The 20,107-nt window shown below is 35.0% G+C and overlaps 1 protein-coding gene across 1 annotated transcript; it reads left to right on the forward strand.

Moving 5' to 3' along the window:
* The first annotated feature begins 259 nt into the window (after positions 1–259).
* Positions 260–19,425, forward strand: LOC128222807 (BTB/POZ domain-containing protein 8-like). The gene is made up of 13 exons (XM_052931932.1): positions 260–303; positions 6,547–6,677; positions 7,031–7,117; positions 7,382–7,486; positions 7,809–8,648; positions 9,089–9,185; positions 9,302–9,466; positions 10,319–10,510; positions 10,919–11,101; positions 12,805–12,984; positions 14,785–14,914; positions 15,155–15,228; positions 15,816–19,425. Exons 2-13 carry the CDS (start codon positions 6,559–6,561, stop codon positions 16,257–16,259), a joined length of 2,616 nt encoding a protein of 871 aa, XP_052787892.1. The 5' UTR covers positions 260–303; positions 6,547–6,558; the 3' UTR covers positions 16,260–19,425.
* Positions 19,426–20,107: the final 682 nt, after the last annotated feature.

Genomic DNA, 20,107 nt, shown 5'->3' on the forward strand with positions numbered 1-20,107 from the left:
TAAACAAAACCTTTGGCAAAGGCAGTATTCACGACGTTAAAATGGAGATGGGGGGCATTAAGGATGTATGCCTCCATTTTCAAGATACAAAAGATACACCCACCCTGCACAAAAAAGCTCCAAACAAATCATTTCATTTTTGCCGCAGTAGTCCCTGCTGCAACAAAGAGACAATCTCGGAATAACCGATTCCATTTGGGGTGTTTGCCGTTTTGACTAATCACAATATTTAGTATGCTGTAACCTATTCTTATTTTTTTTGGCATAAACAAATGTCAAAATAATGGTCGCAAAATAATACCGGTAGGTTTGTTCATCTTACGTGTTAGTGATAGCTTTTATTGTATGATAGATTTAACTGCGATATATAATGAAATGTTTAGTTGTATTGACTCACTGGCAGCACTGCAGATTCTGGAATTAGTCCAAATAATTGTACGTTGACGGATTTTTGATATGGCGCAAATCCATTAGGGATTGGAAGAATCCCGTATAACACGTCTAATATTTTAGACTAATTCTGGAATATGACAGTTGGGCACTGACAGTCGTGACAGTCACTGGCTTAAACAAACAGTGCAAATTCCCGAAAGCGTTGAGTGATATCTACAGTGACTGTTGTGTATAAATGCCATAGCTAAAATAACAATATCCAAAAATGATTTACTTTCTAATGCTGATAATAAGGGGCGAGTTGCTTACGAAAAAAGGGGGTCACGGACCTAGCTACAATAATGCACCAGTCAATTGTAACCACAGCCGCCCCAGATCCGGGGAACAGCGGGGACTTTGACTTACGGTCCAGCCAAGCCCGGGCAAAGTTCCTGCCCTGCAGGGACGAACTGCTCGTGAAACCCCCGCCAAATGCCCCCGCACCCAAGGGACTCTGGATAAGGCCCATTCCCCGCTATATTGTATATTTGGCGTAAAGACAAAACTCACATTCACCCGGCACTGCGGGGAAACCTGAAAGGTAAAAATTGGTTACAATTGACTGGTGCATTATGAGCGATCAGGGATACTTTATTATTATTTTGACATTTCATGTGTATCCCTGCAACGCTACAACTCTCTACCATTTAACACTGGGTGAAAGAATGAATAGTAGTATCGTGCATCGATTTTGAATAATGACAAAATTGTTTAATATGGTGATCTAACTTGGATTGAATTTGTCATTAGAGTTGTTTGATAGTAGGCAATAATATTTTTGTAGAAATGTGAATTTATAACTGCGATGATTTCAAAATTGTGGCCGCGAGAATTCTCTGCGCAAGGACCGCTTGCTACTTTTTGCTTGGATGGTGGACGTCACGAGTCTGCCATAGTAAAATAATCGCGGCCGCTTGGGTGGACTAGTCACGGACCATGGACATTACGGACCAGACATAACAGACCATATTTGGGGACATAACCAATCATATTTCGGGACATTACGGACCAGGATTTATAATTTTACTCACACTTTATAACATACCATATTTGTGGACATTACATAACATAACATAATGCTGAAATGGGGAAATTTTACAGTTAAAAGAACAAGCTGTCTAGTCTCCTGCGAATAAGGAAATTATTTAATATAAGTTTCTTTTCCCTTTTAAAGCTGCACTCTCACAGATTTACCAATTTTCCAACTTTTTAACCAGGTTTTCACATAGTGAAACATGGTTATTAGAATGGCGAACGTCGTTGTTCGGGCGGGCGGGCGGCCGGCCGGGCGGTGTCAAACTCACCTATGAAACTGAATAACTTTAGTAAGAGTTGACATAATTATCTTGACCAAACTTTGTCTATAGAAAGAGTTTATGGGTACCTTTCATGGGATTGCGATTGGGGTCCCTAGGTTCAAGGTCAAGGTCACTGTTACTAAAAATAGAAAAACGGTTGAAACTAAATAACTTTAGTTAAGGTTGACATATCTTGACTAAACTTGGTCAATAGGAAGAGTTTATGGATACCTTTCATGGATTGCGTTTAGGGTCCCTAGGGTCAAGGTCAAGTCACTGTTACTAAAAATAAAAAATAAAACAGTTGAAACTGAATAACTTTAGTTAGGGATGACATATCTTAACTGAACTTGGTCTATAGGAAGAGTTTATGGAGGCCTTTTATGGGATTGCGTTTGGGGTCCCTAGGTTCAAGGTCAAGGTCACTGTTACTAAAAATAGAAAATCTGTTGAAACTGAATAACTTTAGTAAGGATTGACATATTGTGACCAAACTTAGTCTATAGAAAGAGTTTATTGGTACCTTTCATGGGATTGCGAATGGGGTCCCTAGGTTCAAGGTCAAGGTTACTGTTACTAAAAATAGAAAAACGGTTGAAACTAAATAACTTTAGTTAGGGATGACATATCTTGACTAAACTTGGTGTACAGGAAGAGTTTATAGATACCTTTCATGGGATTGCATTTGGGGTCCCTAGGGTCAAGATCACTGGTACTAAAAATAGAAAAACAGTTGAAACTGAATATCTTTAGTTAGGGTTGACATATCTTGACCAAACTTGGTATATATTAAGAGTTTATGGTTACTTTCATGGGATTGCGTTTTGGGGTCCCTAGATTCAAGGTCAAGGTCACTGTTACTAAAAATAGAAAAACAGTTGAAACTGAATAATTTTAGACAGGGTCTACATATCTTGACCAAACCAGGTATAAAGGAAGAGTTTATGGATACCTTTCATGGGATTGCGTTTGGGGTCCCTAGATTCAAGGTCAAGGTCAATGTTACTGAAAATACAAAAACGGTTGAAACTGAATAACTTAAGTTAGGGTTGACATATCCTGACACAACTTGGTATAAAGGAAGAGTTTATGGATACCTTTCAATGGATTGCATTTGGGGTCCCTAGGGTCAAGGTCACTGTTACTAAAAGTAGAAAAACCGACACAGGCTGAAGTTCTTCTGTTAATCATTAAAAACCTGGTTTTGTCGCATTGCGGCGAATCTTGTTTATTTTATGTCTTTTTTTTTGCAATTTTTTTGCGTAAATATCTGCAAACCAGCGATACAAGACTGCTGACAAAGGATCAGATCAGAGATTTTCATTCTTGTATTTCTATTCCAAATTTAATGTTTTTTGGCTTAACCCGTTACTAGCAGTTTAAGATTGATGCATAAAACATCAATTTTGGAGCGCATATAAGGAAATCTGCGATCTGATCTTTTGTCATCAGTCATTCAATGCTGGTTTGCAGATATTTACACAAAAAAATGCTTGTTCCAACACAAAAATAAATTGTCAAAAGGTTCAATCGGAGAGAGTGCAGCTTTAAAAGACCCAAAATGGCCGAAATATCAATCCTTTGGGTTTAAATATCTATTGCAATAAGTCATGACAGGATATATTTCATACTGATCTCTCAATGTGATGAAAATTTAATGATTTCTGAATTCAATTATCCCCAAAAACTTTACATGACATAATGTATTAGGATGTTGTAAATGAACCAGAACAGGTAATAAGAAATTTAAAAAAAAAAAATATAATAATAATTTATGTTTACTTTTCATTGGGATTTTTTTCTCAAGACTGGGAAAAATATCTCGTATTTTACTTTGGGAATGGGCACGATATTCGGACCTGTGGGTAATCAGTAATTCATAAATACACAAACAATGAAATAGAACTTGATTACAATTGATAGCAATTATTAGCTTCCTTATGCGTAACATGTCAAAATCTACAAAAGAGAAGGAAAGGCATTACAAAATATATTCTAATGTACAATAATGATAATATTGTCTCTTTGTTGAGAGACTTTAAAGATGCACTCTCACTCCCAAATAAGATTTGCCACATCTAACAATATTGTTTTATTATTCCATAAAGAATGTCAAAAACAACCGTTCTTATGAAGGATACTGAGTTTAATTTGAAAGAAATGAGCATAAAACATAGTATTTTTACCTTATGCAACTAAAGTAGATCACATTAATTTTTTAGTATTCACCAATCATTTAATATTTATTGCGCTTTCTGCTTTAAATACACAGTTACGATCTTGTTATCAGTAATTCATATTTTCCATAAATGCATTATTTAGTAAGCAGTTAAAGGTTAATCAGTCAAAATTGATGTTTGTTATACATGTGTATGCATTGATTTTGAATAAGAGTGTCACTTAAATGATGTACAATGCTAGTTTATGCAATTGGTGTTTATTTCTGACATTTACGGACCCTGATTTATAATTTTACTTAAAGTTTGTTTTAACTTTAAAACATACCGTAAAATGATTAATCATGGTCCGTAATGTCCACAAATATGGGATATTTGTGGACATTATGGACCATGATTAATCATTTTACTTACAGTTTAATATAACTAAAAGTCTAAAGACTAAATAATTAAAGTATGAAGACTGTGGGGGGAGGGGGGGAGAATAAAGTCAATAACATTATAAATCATGGTCCGTTATGTTTCTCTATATGGTCCTTAATGTCCTGAAATAAGGTCAGTAATGTCCCAAAATATGGTCTGTTACGTCTGGTGTGTAATGTCCATGGTCCGTAATGCCTGTAAATCAAAAAAGGCTATTTATATACTGGTACAACACCAGAGACCTAATACCTAAGCAACGACCTGTACCAAAAATGACTTTCATGTGTAAAAGAGATAAAGATAACAAAAAGAGAAATAAGTTTAAGATGCAACCACAGAAAATCCATGTGTTTTTTAGCACTCTGTTTTTCAATAATCTCCATTATATAACTATGAATTAACACTCAGATTTCAATTGTATCTCGACCCATTGTATCCATATAAATAGACGGTCAATTACAAATTTGCGTGTTGATAGACTCATAAAATATTAATGCAGACTCACTGTAGTAAATTCAGTGGTGAATGCAGCCCAGTGATTTTAAGCACTGCTATTGGACCTGATGTTAAGGATACTAAAGTTAACCTGGGAGAAAAAGTGTGCCCTGTGTTGGGCTGGAACCCACGAACGCCGTAACACTAACATGGTGCTTTTTCCAACTGAACTTACCCACACATACTACACTCCTCCCCATTAACCTTTTTAGGGTGACCGAGGCACTCCTGCCATTCACTGCGACCATTTAAGTAAACCTGGGAGGAAAATTATGTCCGTTGTGGGTTTGAACCCACAACTGCCAGGACACTAGCATGTCGCCCTAGCAAACTGAGCTTAATTAATATGATTATTTGGACTAGAGATTAAACTGGTCGAAACAGTAAGACTACATTTTAGGAATTATGTTATCCCATGAAAAGGATCATAAAAAAATCTCATCAACTTACAATTATTTGGACAAGGATGGAACTACCATTTTTATTTTTAAATATGTTTCAACAGGGATTGAACCTAGACAACTCTTTTCATGATACATTTCACAGAATTGGATTGGGCATACCTGAGCATGTTAATTGGTACACAAAAAAGGCCTTTTTATGCCCCTAAAAGGAGGCATAAATAATAATCGCACTGTTGCGTCCATCCATCAGTCCATTTCAGCTATGTCTAAACTGTAACTTACTTGGTTTCAATTGGAATTTGATTAAACTTCTCAGACTTTGTCTCGCATTGTATGTGTGCTCCTACAAAGGTCAAGATCTTATATAGTGGTCAGTTAAGCTCGATGATAATTATTTGTGTTTCATCTGTTACTTTGTCACTTTCAATTAGATTTTGAATTGTAGTAGCATTAGAATGAATATTGTTGCTTTCATTTCAAAGGGCAAGGACATACTTTGATGGTCATTCTAATGATTTTTGTCCTAAGTAGATTCATCATAATTTATGGTGTATTAGACATTGTTTTCGTGCAAAATGTTGAAAATCATTAAAGCTATTAGCGTAAAACCGATAACAACAATTTCATGTTTATCAAAGTCTATAGCTCTACAACTGAGAAAAACAAAATTGGCAGTTGTTATTGTCTTTTTGTTGAGCTGTGTATCTTAAATATGCATCTTGATGAAGACATGAATGATCTTGCAAATAAGTAAATAGGCACTTTTTTTTCCCTATTCCACTAACCCAAGATATTTTATTTTCTCAAAGGGCTTAAACTTAAATTTCAGTAACAATAATGGGAACAGGCACCTCTTGCCCTGAGACTGTAATAGCCCTGTATAAAAACATGTTTTAAGTATTTGCCCTGCAGAAGGCATTTTTAGAATCAAAATACCGGTAGTTGATATTTGGTGAAGCCATGGAAGTCATATCTATATGTAGCTTTAATAAGGGTTTTAGATACTAAAGAGTTATGGAAGGGTGCTTCACGCTGTTGTTTTTTTTTAAACCAACATGCACAATCCTGCCTTAATAGCATTACATGCTTAAAACAATCAAGTATGCCTTTTTGTTTTTATTTAAGCTTATAATATAATTATAAATACTTAACTTATTTGGCAGTTATTATAAACCTAATATTACCTCTCTCAAATTCATAACGGTCAAATTCTTTTTAGCCAATACAATTTTTCTCTCTTTGCACCCTGTCCCTTTTTTGCAGCACTCGTTTCTTTTTAAAACACTGCTAAAACCTTACTTGAATATATTCTCATAGACAAGGACCATCATGAAATCTGAAGTTTCCGGTGGAAGTGAAGAGATGTCAGCGCTTGAGAGAAAATGTATAGCTGCCAGTGATAAAGTGAAGATGAAACAGGCTGGCTTGTTGAAGGAGGACATGCAAAGGTAACTATTGCGCAACATTTTCTCATTTATTTCATTTAGATAATCAATCAAAGCTCAAGCACACAGTGAACCATTTTTTCATTGACCATTCAAAGGTGGTAACCTTGCAAGAATACAATAATCTTAAACATTTTAACAATTACTTACAACAATAAGAGTTGTGTGTCTAATGGGTGTTGTAAGGAATGTATTTAAAAGTTGTAATGTTAATCAAAAGTATTATTGCCAAAGCATGCAGTTCATTTAAATGCCTTTTACAGCTTTAATGCTGTCTCAACTGATGAAACTGGTATTTGCATAGTTTTCATTATTGTCTATTATTTGTGTGTTATTTGTGTGTTTTTTGTTTTCAGACTGTATGATGAGGGGACACACGGTGACTTAGAGCTGAGTCTTGTAGGGAAATCACACACTCTACACGCCTGTATAATTAAGGCCAGGTAAAACAATAATATGTGTGTTCAATTTACAAGTATAAATTCTAGTCAAAGAAACGATAAACTTTCTTTTTCCTTTTCTTTGTTCTAGATAACCAGCACAACAAACAATTTCATAAAGGTTTCATTTATCACAGACATGTACATGTAGACTGGTAAGGTCAGTGGAGATATATTTATACATTATACATTTAATTTAATTCAATTTTAGTAGAATAAAGTTGCCAGCACTTGTATGTGCATACAAATGTATAAACCATATTCCAGGAGCTTGGATGTATTCAAGTGGCTGAACAGTGAGTGTGAGGAAGGACAGGTCAGTCTGTCCCAACTGACCACTGACCAGCAGGCGGTGGTCAACACTTGCCTCAGGTAAGATTCAACTGCAAAGTGGAGAATTGTGTGTTTACTTGTAAAACAATCTCAGGAACGTTGTGTCAAAGTAACTTCCTAAGGTTATGTATCAGTAAGATGTGTTAATGTATTGGGTATTTTCCTGTCCACAATTTTTGTGTATTACATTTTTTATTATCATTTATTATCTTAAACTGCATTATGCCAATATGAAATCTAGAATAGCAGTGTTCTTAGAAGTAAAGTTTTTGATGGTTAAATCTGTTTTTAGTTAGGTGTGCAAGTGTTGACTGAGAGATCTGTATTGGATGTAATAATAAAATGTTTCAATTTAATTTAGGGCTTTTTACACAGAAGACGATCTTTCAGAACAACTGGAAAAACTCTGTGAGGTTGCCAAGGGAACAAACACTGAGTTGCATCAAGAACAAACAGTTTCAAGTGAAACAAACAGTGATGTTTCTAGAATTACAGTGGACGGGTTTGAAAACATCAAAGAAATCTCTGAAAATATCACAAACGCAAGTTTGGATCGAGTTAAAAAAGAAGGATTAGTGACAAGTTCTAATACTTATGTAGGAAATGTTAATGAGAGAAGTATGCTTGTAAATAACAGTAAAAATATTGAAGCTCATGCTGGAGATCAACAAACTGCTGAGGTTGCTGCTGTGAATAATTATTTAGAGGATGTTGAAGCCAATACAGATGGACACATCATAGACATTGCTAAAGAACTTGTTGAAAACGCAATAGGAGAAGCTATTGGCATTGTAGCTGCTCCAAAACATATGAATAGCTCTTCAGTTGTACCTCTAGTGGACTCTAATGTGGTTCACAGACCTGATGTTGAGACTAGCTCTAAAGTAGAAGAGAATGAACTGGAACAAACTCAAAACAGTGAAAATATGTTTTCAAATTCCTGTACTGCTTCAACGACTCCATTGTCAGCTGAATTTGGCAATGGCGTGAACTCCAACAACTGTGTGAGAGGGCAAGCCTTTAGGCCAACAAAAGATTGCTGTAGATGGAGTATCAGGGACCTTCTGATCCAAAAGTTTGGACTCAGCACCAATGTGGAGCCCAGTTCGGGGCTTGGGGCAGACCTCCTGAGGCTGGTGCTGGATGGGGAGGGGGTGGACTGTGTGATACATGTGAATGGGAACCAGATACCGGCTCACAGGTAAAAGGAATGTTTGAAGCCTGATACATTTACCAATGACAAGCTGACAACACACACATGTGAAGCAAGGCCCCGACACTGTTTTTAGTCTTTAATAATGATACCCTTTGGTAAAAAATGGATGAGCATTAATATCTGGTTGTATTGCTCTTGTATTAGTTTACCTGCCAGCTCCAAAATCTCATTTTTTGATTACTTGTTTTGTAAAACAATATTCTCACATTTGGTATTCAATGGACTTACAAGTATATGAATTATTTTGTGTTGAGACTCTCTTTTTTTTTAAATAAATAAAAGGAAAAGAGTTACAATATTCAAATGAGAACCCTGGTAAAACAGGTTGCTTCTCTTGCTTTGCATTTCTTTGGCTTGTTACAAGGTTACATTGATTCCTTATTTCTTGTTTTAAATATATAAGAAGCTTGTTTATGATACTCTAGGTGTATACTGTCAGCACGGTCAGAGTATTTTGGAGCTATGTTGGGAGGGACATGGAAGGAGGGCCGAGATATTCACCTTGAAGACATCTCCTTACAGGTATATAAAACACACCATCATCATAATGTTATTTTTTTTTAAATCGTCTGGTTTTCAGCTTAAATGTCACTGTTTTGAGGATATTGCCTATCATGTTATTTTCTTTCAATGCCCAGAATGTCCACCAGATGTTATTGTACCTGTATGGAGGGTGTGTGGCCTTGCTCCCGGGGGTGGGGCTGGACAGCCTCACAGCTGTGTCAGGCATGTACTGTATGATGGGCTTCACAGAGACCATTGTCTTCTCACTCACAAAGGACTACTGCCACTTTTTCCATAAGGTGTGTTTTAGATATTTTAATCCAGTCTATGTAAGATATGACAATTTGAATTAGGCCTATAACCTTAAATTGTTTCTTTTAAAAATTCCATTAATTTAATATGCTGAGCAAACTGTAGCTGTTTTGTCTGTCAGTATGTCTGTCCACCAATCACACATTTGTCTAGAGAAAAACTACAAATCTTCTGATTGGATTTCAATGAGATTCGAAACATAGACAGAGGGCAATATGCACAAGTGCAGAGCATTTAAGAACCATAATCCTGTTTAACTTTTAAAATATGCATTTATAACAGTAAATTAAAACATTCATAGCAGAATAGAAAACTCATGTACACATACATGTCATTCAGGATGATTGCTCTACTCAGCAACCATAACTCTTGGTATTTTGAGTTATTTCTCCATTGTTCATATTCATACTTAATTTTTGTAACTTTAGACATCATTGCTAACTTCAAGTGGTCGCTATTTTGGTTTATTGGTTGAAATCTGCTGTAAATTTCTATTCTCTAATTTGTTCATAATTTATTGGCAGGTTATAAAAATTCTACAAGCACTCACCTTTCACAGATATTTGTGTATCCAACTTGCCAACTTTGTTTGTTCTATTTCTTGAAATTATCGTGAACTTTTATTCCTAAATTTGCGCATATTTTTGCATGTTATAAAATGTTTTAGCTTGTCCATAATATTTCTACGATCACATGTAACAGACTACATTGTATTTGGCCCGGGCCATAATGTATTGCTCTGATGAGGTCAAGGTCATACTCGCCAAGTAGGTCAAGAAGAACTTTTAACTTGAGTATGCATTTAGATTAAAGCTCATTACTACTTTCTCTATTTGCAGCCTTGCCCAACCTGTATAGAAGGTGTGCCCTACACGCTGGCTGTAGCGATGATGTACACTCTTGAAGAGCTCAAGGTCAAATGTGTCCAGTGGGTGAACAGAAACTTCAACACCATGTGGGGAACACGAGCACTACTACGATTGCCTGTTGATGTCCTAGAGTACTGTGTTAAAACAGCAGAGGCTGATCTGGTCAGTGTAGATTAGATGAAATCATTGCTGATAGCTGCATTTTGGGTTTATTAATTTTATTATTTCATTGGTATTTCTGAGTATAGAACAGTTTTGCCACAGTCTTTCAGAAGAATTATGTCTTAATCAAATGAATATATAATTTCGTTTTGGTTTAGCTTTTTAAACTCATTGTTAAAAAACATAATACACTTATAGTTAGAAAGATGGAATAATGATATATTCAACGAACGACAGTTTTATTGGTTTATTTTAAGTCAGGCTCCAGAAAAACATAGGAGAAGCAACTTAATTATTAACCTTCTAATTACCAGATGTATTTGCTGGTAAACAGTTCTCCCACTTTCCTAGTATGTGATAGCTGACAGTTATAATACTGTCCTGATTACCAGGGATTCAACATTTCAGAAAGTTGATAATGTAATAGATACTCTCATCACGTGTCGCCAACTGAATAACAAGACACCAAAGCTGAGCTGGACAGAGCCACTGTTCGACATGGTTGTACAGCTGATGGATGCTGCTATAGAGTTTGCTAGCAAGAACTTTGTCAACCTTATCTCCAAGACTAATCTCTTCAAAATTGATAAGGTAATTGTTGCATTGTTAGGACCTAGCTTGAATCAAGTTAATTTTCTACGAAAAAGAAATTAATCTAATAACGATATCAGGCTGTGTAAGGAAATGTAAAAAAAATCAGACTGGCACTGGTAAATGTTACATTGAGTGAGATTGATCTAATGGTATAGGGGTACTTTCTCATGGACTGTCTGAAAGGACACCAGACCCTAATTTCTCAAAACTTAAGTTCTTAAGCTCAACAGGCTTAAGTAGCTTATTTCAATTAGCCAAAATACATACTTCTTTTGAATTTTGATAATAAATAAACATTTTATTGTGATTATCACAAAGATAATTCCTATCTTAAGTATAAAAACTCTTAAAGAAGTTAATATTACGCAAATTATTGAAAAACAAAAATAGTGAGCTTAGCTTAATCCTGATTTAAGGGACTAATAAAAGAAGTTTCGAGAAATTGGGACCAGTACTGGTTTTAAAGCTGCACTCTCACATATTGAAGGTTTTGACAACTTTTTTGTCTTGAAATGAGCCAATTTTTGCGAAAATCCATGGAAACCAGTGAAATAAGACTGCTGACAAAAAATCAGATGCAGATTTTTATATTTAAGTTCAAAAATTGATGTTTTATGCCTTTTTCTTAAACCGTTAGTAACGCGTTGTTTAAGCCATAAAACATTAATTTTCGAACGGAAATATTAAAATATACGATCTGATTTTTAGTCATCAATCTTATATCATTGGTTTGCAGATATTTAAGCAGAAACTTGCAACCCAGGAAACAGACTCTATTTTTATCCATATTAGCTTTCAACTGTCTTCACAATCAAACTAAAAGAAATAGTATACTGTGAAATCATTTATATTCGTTGGCATGAAATATCGTGGTTTTCTGAAAATTTACATTTTCGTGGGTACTTGAATTTCGTGGTTTTTCATTCTTGAAAAAAAATCCAAACCATGATCGTCTGCATAATCTCCACGCGCTGGGCACGTGATTTCTGTCTTCTACGTTGCACGGTTTATGACACTCGCTTTAGTGGTACAACATGCCAATTAGAGCATATACCCATGTCAATTATCAATTTAATTGGATATTAAAAGGAGATGGACCCTGATCAAATATAATGGCAGGCGAAGCCATTGAATATCAATTAAGAACGTTACAAACTGTGAAAACATCTAGAAGGTGCGTTTATTTGAATACAAACAATCAATGTAATCGATTAATATTTCATTAAAGAAATAAATTTGAATACCGACACTCAACACACACATCTTGTAAACCTGGAGATTTTCATGAACAGCACACGCTACAGTACGTGTTTGTCATTTGGTAAATAAAAAACAATGAAACGATTATTAGTAAAAAGGCAGATATAATATATTACCAAAACAATAATAGTAAGATATACAGTGAGTTCGGTATTAACGCTGTATACTGCGACCTTTGTAAAGAATATACTAGAGTATGTACATAACATGGCAATTGAAAAAGTGTGAATAAAGGGACTATATTTCGTGGGATCTTGAATTCGTTGGCTCACCCAACCCACGAAAACTACGCACATTAATGCCCCTCTAACATTAATGATTTCACAGTAACCTAATGTTTCACTTGTTCAGAACTAAATGTCCTCCGTTTCTTGCTGGTTTTGTATTAGTTATAAACCAATAGCTTTACCCTTCCATATTCACTTTCTCTTTTTTTCCAGAAAGGCCTACCATTCAACAAGCAGCCCATTGAGGAGATATTTAGCATGATAATTGCCGCCCTAAACCCAGAGAACTCGTGCGAGGCATACCTGGCCATACACAAGTGGGTGAAGACCATAGAGACAGCACAAGGGGAAACAGAAGGAGAGAAAACCAGCCAGTATCAGCCGTTCTCTGAGGTATCACTGTAGTAACAACAGTGCCATCATTTTTCATAGCTGTAATAAGGTGTTGTACCATCATTAACGGAGGTATCACTGTAGTAATAGTGCCATCACTTCTCATAACTGTAATAATAAGATGTTGTTCCATCATTAACGGAGGTATCATTGTAGTAATAGTGCCATCACTTCCCTTAACTGTAATAATAAGGTGTTTGTACCATCATTAACGGAGGTATCACTGTAGTAATAGTGCCATCACTTCCCTTAACTGTAATAATAAGGTGTTTGTACCATCATTAACAGAGGTATCACTGTAGTAATAGTGCCATCACTTCCCTTAACTGTAATAATAAGGTGTTTGTACCATCATTAACAGAGGGATCAAACTGTAATAATAAGATGTTGTTCCATCATTAACGGAGGTATCATTGTAGTAATAGTGCCATCACTTCCCTTAACTGTAATAATAAGGTGTTGTCCCATCATTAACGGAGGTATCACTGAAGTAATAATGCCATCACTTCCCTTAACTGTAATAATAAGGTGTTGTTCCATCATTAACAGAGGTATCACTGTAGTAATAGTGCCATCACTTCCCTTAACTGTAATAATAAGGTGTTGTCCCATCATTAACGGAGGTATCACTGAAGTAATAGTGCCATCACTTCCCTTAACTGTAATAATAAGGTGTTGTTCCATCATTAACAGAGGTATCACTGTAGTAATAGTGCCATCACTTCCCTTAACTGTAATAATAAGGTGTTGTTCCATCATTAACAGAGGGATCAAACTGTAATAATAAGATGTTGTTCCATCATTAACGGAGGTATCATTGTAGTAATAGTGCCATCACTTCCCTTAACTGTAATAATAAGGTGTTGTTCCATCATTAACAGAGGTATCACTGTAGTAATAGTGCCATCACTTCTCATAACTGTAATAATAAGGTGTTTGTACCATCATTAACGGAGGTATCACTGTAGTAATAGTGCCATCACTTCCCTTAACTGTAATAATAAGGTGTTTGTACCATCATTAACAGAGGGATCAAACTGTAATAATAAGGTGTTGTTCCATCATTAACGGAGGTATCATTGTAGTAATAGTGCCATCACTTCCCTTAACTGTAATAATAAGGTGTTGTTCCATCATTAACAGAGGTATCACTGTAGTAATAGTGCCATCACTTCTCATAACTGTAATAATAAGGTGTTTGTACCATCATTAACGGAGGTATCACTGTAGTAATAGTGCCATCACTTCCCTTAACTGTAATAATAAGGTGTTGTTCCATCATTAACGGAGGTATCACTGTAGTAATAGTGCCATCACTTCTCATAACTGTAATAATAAGGTGTTTGGGGAGTCAAGTGTCTAAAATTTAGGGAAAAATGTAGTGTTCTTTTTTCAATTGGAAAGTAGAGGAATAGAGAAAATTCTGTTAGAGAAAATGAAAAAGCCCTGTTTAAGGATTGATGAAAACAGAGTTGTTTGTGTTGTGTGCAATTCAGACAACTAACTTATCATTATTAAAAAAATATTAACATCAGTGGTGTCAGGTGCTTGCTTAATTGTTTATCAAGACATTCAGAAACAAAATAATGAGACAAAACCTATTAATTAAATTTATAAAGTGGGAGGGAGGGCGGGTACAAATTTAATATTTTAACAATAACCGCTCGACTGGAAGCACGCTTTACAATGACAGCGCTAAAAACAGCGCCCCCTTTTAGAGAATTATGGGAAAAGAGTGATGTTAGAGAGCGCTTAATAATGATTATATTTATGTCTAAATACTCAAATGTTGTTTTTTAGGAGTTTGTGGATCTGATCAGTGTATTGTTTGGGAAGAGCAGGGACCAGCTGTGTCAGTACATACACCAGGTGGTGGACACTCAGGCCTGGGACCTTCTGTCTACAGACATGCAGGCAGAAATAAAGCAAGGTTAGTTGAGTATTGTCTTGCCTTGGCAGGAAACATGACGGTGTTGAATTATCTCGCAGTATTTAATGTAATCATATTCCCACTGCATAAGGTATAATATAATTACATTAAATCATAGTAATTATGGAAGGACATTTATTTCATCTTCTATTTGATTGTAACTTGCGTTATTGAATTGAAATTGTAACTTGCTTTATATCATTTAGACACTATTTATTTTTTAATTGCACTATTTTTCAGCTGCCAACTATGTGCACATTGATGGAACTAGGCCTAAGATGAAACGCCCAAAACTTTCTAGTGATAACAGAAAGGTATGGAATGGTATTACAACTACAGGTAGATAAAAGTGGATACTGTAACTACTGTTGGCCTAATGATAGTACTGTAAATGATGATACTGAAACTGCAATTGGAGAATCGATGGTACTATAATTACCTGAAAAGAAATAAAAGTACTGTTACTACTTGTAGTAAAATTATGTTTTTCTGTAACTACAGTTACTGAAATAATCTTACTGTAACTACATGTGGTGAAATGATGGCACTCTAACTGCAGTTAATGAAATAATCTTGCTGTAACTACATGTAGAGGTATGATGGCACTCTAACTACATTTACAATGACCGCACTGCGACATGATCATAATGTTACAAGTGAACAATATAGAGAGAAATTATAATTCTGTTACCACATGTATTTATCTATTGCAGGCAGATACAATTTGAGCAATTAAGCATTATTAAGTCATGTAAGGACATACAGCAGGGTCAGACGAAAGACAAACGACTGTTTAAAAGACATGATTCTTTTTATGAACCAGGCAAATGTTTGATAACATATATATACATATTCTTCATGGTTAAGTAAAGAAACTTAAATTACAATCTTTATTTTTTAGAGATTCAGTGGCTCATCTGGAATTTCCCTGAAGGAGTATATAGAGGGACATGGAGGTCACGCCGTTATTCCACCGATAAACTCGAAAAAACAGCCTTGCGATGTAGTAAGGTCAAAACAGGTGCACTCTGGCCAGAAGGGTGAAAGAATGACTGGTTCGCAGCCGAGGAAAACAGACAAACAAGTCAAGCAAGCAATCAGTCATAACATCGAGAATAAAACTAAAAAGAAAACTGAAAGAAAAGAAAAGATTGAGAAAAAATCTGATCATCAAAGTGAAAAAGATGATGTGTCTGATAACTTTGACTTTGTTGCAGATCTTGAAGACATAAGGAGGCGTGTGGGTGATATTGAGTTGGTCAATTTACCTGAGCCTAAACATATTTCATTGGATAGATTAATCCCCCTTTTGTCTTTCACATGTGTATTTGGCCAACAGATATAAGTTTGTTTTAGATCTATTTCCAGGCAATGCTGCATTGACATGTTTGTTTTTGTGACTATTTTAATGTCTTAGTATGGGACCATGTTGTCAATTTTGTTGTGTCACTTGCGAAGCATGGCAGAGGTATAAGGATTACTTTGTCCAGTGGTGTCCACATTGTAAAGCTTGGTTACACATTGATCATGATTTATAGATGACCTATATTGATTTTGGGGTCAATAGGTCAAAGGTCATGGTGAACTGCTAGAAAAAGGAGGCACTCCCAACATGCGACACTTCTGATTTGTAGAGTCTAGTTATATTTAACTAAGCATAATATGCCATGCTGTGATGTTGTTATGGCAAAGATTGTGATATACTATTTGTTACTGATGTGCAATGGGGAATTGTCATCATTGTGATGTTTATTTCATATTAACATGTTGTATTCTGTAATTGTTAGTAAGCATACCACAAGTAGCTCTATTTGTTATGCATAAAATATCACAGATCAACTACTCAGCTATTTTTTTTTAAATTCCAAAAGATATTTAAGATAATGGTACACTATTAAATTATATCCTTGCTGTATTCGTTTGGTTTGATTAGATATTGGCCACACTTGTGTGCGTGCCTTTGCCAACTGTGAAAAACAGAGGAGCATTCAAATCCCATTGTGCAACTCTTGTTAATTTTTTTGTACTTTGTATTGTTAAAAGTCAAACTTTTATACTGTACATACATACTGTACATACATGATGCATGATGCATGTTACGTTTTCTCACTTGCTGGTCAACGTGGAAAATACCATGTACATTTGTGAAACTTTTTGTCTCAAATGTTATGATTATGAAGATGTGCTATCCTTGATTTGGTGGTAATCTTTTATAAGGTCTGTTTTTCCAACATAGCAAATGTAGTTATTGTCTGGCTTTATTTATTGCAGAGATTTAACCTTTCAAAAAAATAAAATAATGATTTGCATGTCCGTCCTTCTGATCAAGTCATATTACCTCTGTCTATTTTTTATATATTCAATGAATCACAAGTCAAATATCGATTCATCAATAAAGACACAGCAGAGTGGGTTTTGCTGTCTGCTGTATTGATTCAAGCTACCAAAGACTTGGCAGAGTAAGTTGACTAGGTGCACATGTGGGTGGGGGAGATATTGCAACATGAGTCACAAATAGAATTGGTCATATCCAGTTGGTATTACAATAAGCACTGTTATGTTCTTAAGTTAAGACAATGCATTATGAACAAATTTAATGTATTAAAGGAATGTATTATTACATCGAATGATCAATTGCTAAGTGATTTAGAGATATATATGTTGAGCTCACTAGAATGGACTTGATTTCAGTTTGCATGATTTTATTAATTTACAGAAATATTCAACTTAACTCATCAAAGATATGTGTAAATATTGATCCATGTTGATATAAATTATGTAAGGTTGTGTTGCTAAATGTCATGCTAGATTTCACTCGGCATTTTAAATTTCCAAAATGTGTTTAAAGCAAATTAAAGAGATAACAATAACTTTAGCGATGATTTTCTTATAAAATGATGTATATTATGTTAAGACTTATATTCACAATAATAATCAGGATGCAGAATCAATCAATGTAGTATAAATGAATAAAATAAATACCTGGTGCAATTGTTAACATACGATAATACAGATGTGTGCACATGTTAAGGTTGAAAAGGAAAAATGTACGTGTTTTAATTATTACGAGAAGTATTTTTATTGTTGTGAATTAATAATTTTTAAAATGGAAAATAAATTATTTGTCTGTAAAAAATTTTTTGAAACATTGAGTTATGGTTGTTAAGATATGATAGCAGTTTCATAAACTATAAGAATGAACTTGGGGATTTATTGTACGAAAATTAATATTTCAATGAAGTATATAATTGTACAGTAATGTTTGACAATGTACAACGCAAATGACCTCTTTTGACAATCAGATATTATTGTACATGAAAGGGAAGTAACTGTTGTGTGGAGTAGGCTTGAACAGCACGCAGACTTGAGAAGTTAAATTAATGCATAGGCAGTGAATAAAACTTTACTTAATGTCCATATTATATTTGGAAGCATTGTCTTTTTTTCATGTTTTTGCTCAGAAGCTTCAAAATGCTTATTAAACCATATGCAAAATGAAAATAACTTTTTAGCAGAATATGCATAAATACTAATAAGGCAACAAATTTTTCATAACTCCCTGTCGATGAGATGGCCTGCCTGGACTTCTAGGAATATTGTTTATCTAAGTTGTGTACTCGTTGCTAGTTTCAAGTTGCTGTTAAGTTAGGTATTTTGTTTTGTTGAAACATGTGCGGGTAACTGCAACCACCACCAGAGTTATTGAAATGATACACAACGAGGTTGACACGGGTGTTATGTTTTATTTCATTCACAGGGCTTGCCTCGGTGCAATAAGTAGCATGGATATATAGAAATATCATTACGATTTATCAACATGCTACTTATTGCATGGTAGGAAGTCTACTGCCCGGTTACAATTGTGATATAAAAACTAATGTATAAAAAAAACAAAGAAGACACTCCTATATAACATATGATGTATGTTTTAATGTCATGAATTATTCTAGCTAAAGAACTTCAGTGAACACGTTATATATATTTCTTTCAAAGATGTGTTTAATGTGTGGTTAACATAAAAAAAAAAAATATCTACATTTAAGTTATGGAAGCCAGAACTAGAATTATTCCTGAATCAACCTGGGTACAAATGATCAACAATGAAGGCACTCTGCTCAATGTTATCAGTATTGTTAAGTGTAAACTCACATTTATTAATGTGCAATGCTAGCTCATCTTTTTCAGAAGAAAAAAATATGTAGGCTGTGCAGTGCGTTTTTTCACCTTGGCTAAAACTATGCAAGATTTTAAAAAATGAAACTTGGTACATATGTACACATGTTGCAGGAGATGATATGAATAGCAAGGCCCATTACTTTGGCTTTGATAAGTTTAAAGTTATGCCCCTTGTTCTACTGAAGAGAAAAAAGATGAGTATTGATTTTTCACTCCACGGCACTCCGGTTTTATACTCTCCCAGCATGTATAATGTACATGTACGTTTTGCATAGATCATTATACAGTTCATATAATGTCCTTATGCTTTGTTTGTTGTTTGAAATAAATATATAAGTCCAATTTGTAGCTTTGTTCTCTTGTTTCGTGACTTTTTGCGGCTGCAAAGTAACGCAGAGAAGTACCGGTAATTACTGCCCTCTGACACTTTAAAACAAAACAATGTTTCTAAGGTCACAGTGGACTATTTTGTATAAGTCAGACTGCAGGATTCGGTGACTGCTTATTTCTGCTCTGGTTTGGTTTTCTTGACAAAATATTGTCACATTGTGCACCACTGTCCACATTAACACTGGCTTCATATAAATCTGGTCCAGGTCAATTACTCTTAAGGTCAAGGTCACATAGTGAGGTCAAACCAGAAGTCTGCAAACATTTGAATTTCAAATTTGAATGAACACCAAGAATTAAAATAAAATCTATGAAAATAAACAACCTTTTAGAATGTAAAAAAAACACACTAGCACTGGATAACTTATAAAAAATTGGTGTAGGCAAATGGTTTTATCAGGTTTACTGCAGAGGTCATCTGCTGGTAGTGAAACTGTCTTCCAAGTTTGAGGTGCCTAGGCCCCAGCGTTCTTCAGTGCTTGATTGGAAATGGATTCTTAGCCGAAAGTCACCTTGTACTTGACCTTTGACCCAATGATCTCAAAATTATAAAGGTTCATCTGCTGATCATGACCAACTTTACTACCAAGTCTGAGGTCCCTTGACCTCAGCTTTCTAGGTATTAAT

The sequence above is a fragment of the Mya arenaria genome, chromosome 17, assembly GCF_026914265.1.
Source record: "Mya arenaria isolate MELC-2E11 chromosome 17, ASM2691426v1".
NCBI lineage: Eukaryota > Metazoa > Mollusca > Bivalvia > Myida > Myidae > Mya > Mya arenaria.

What these genes read in the sequence shown, in the direction of transcription:
- LOC128222807 (XM_052931932.1), top strand. Translation starts at nt 6,559, where the DNA reads ATGAAATCTGAAGTTTCCGGTGGAAGTGAAGAGATGTCAGCGCTTGAG. An exon ending in TTGAAGGAGGACATGCAAAG is followed by an intron (nt 6,678 to 7,030) that starts GTAACTATTGCG and finishes TTTTGTTTTCAG; the next exon opens with ACTGTATGATGAGGGGACAC. An exon ending in GCAGGCAGAAATAAAGCAAG is followed by an intron (nt 14,915 to 15,154) that starts GTTAGTTGAGTA and finishes ACTATTTTTCAG; the next exon opens with CTGCCAACTATGTGCACATT.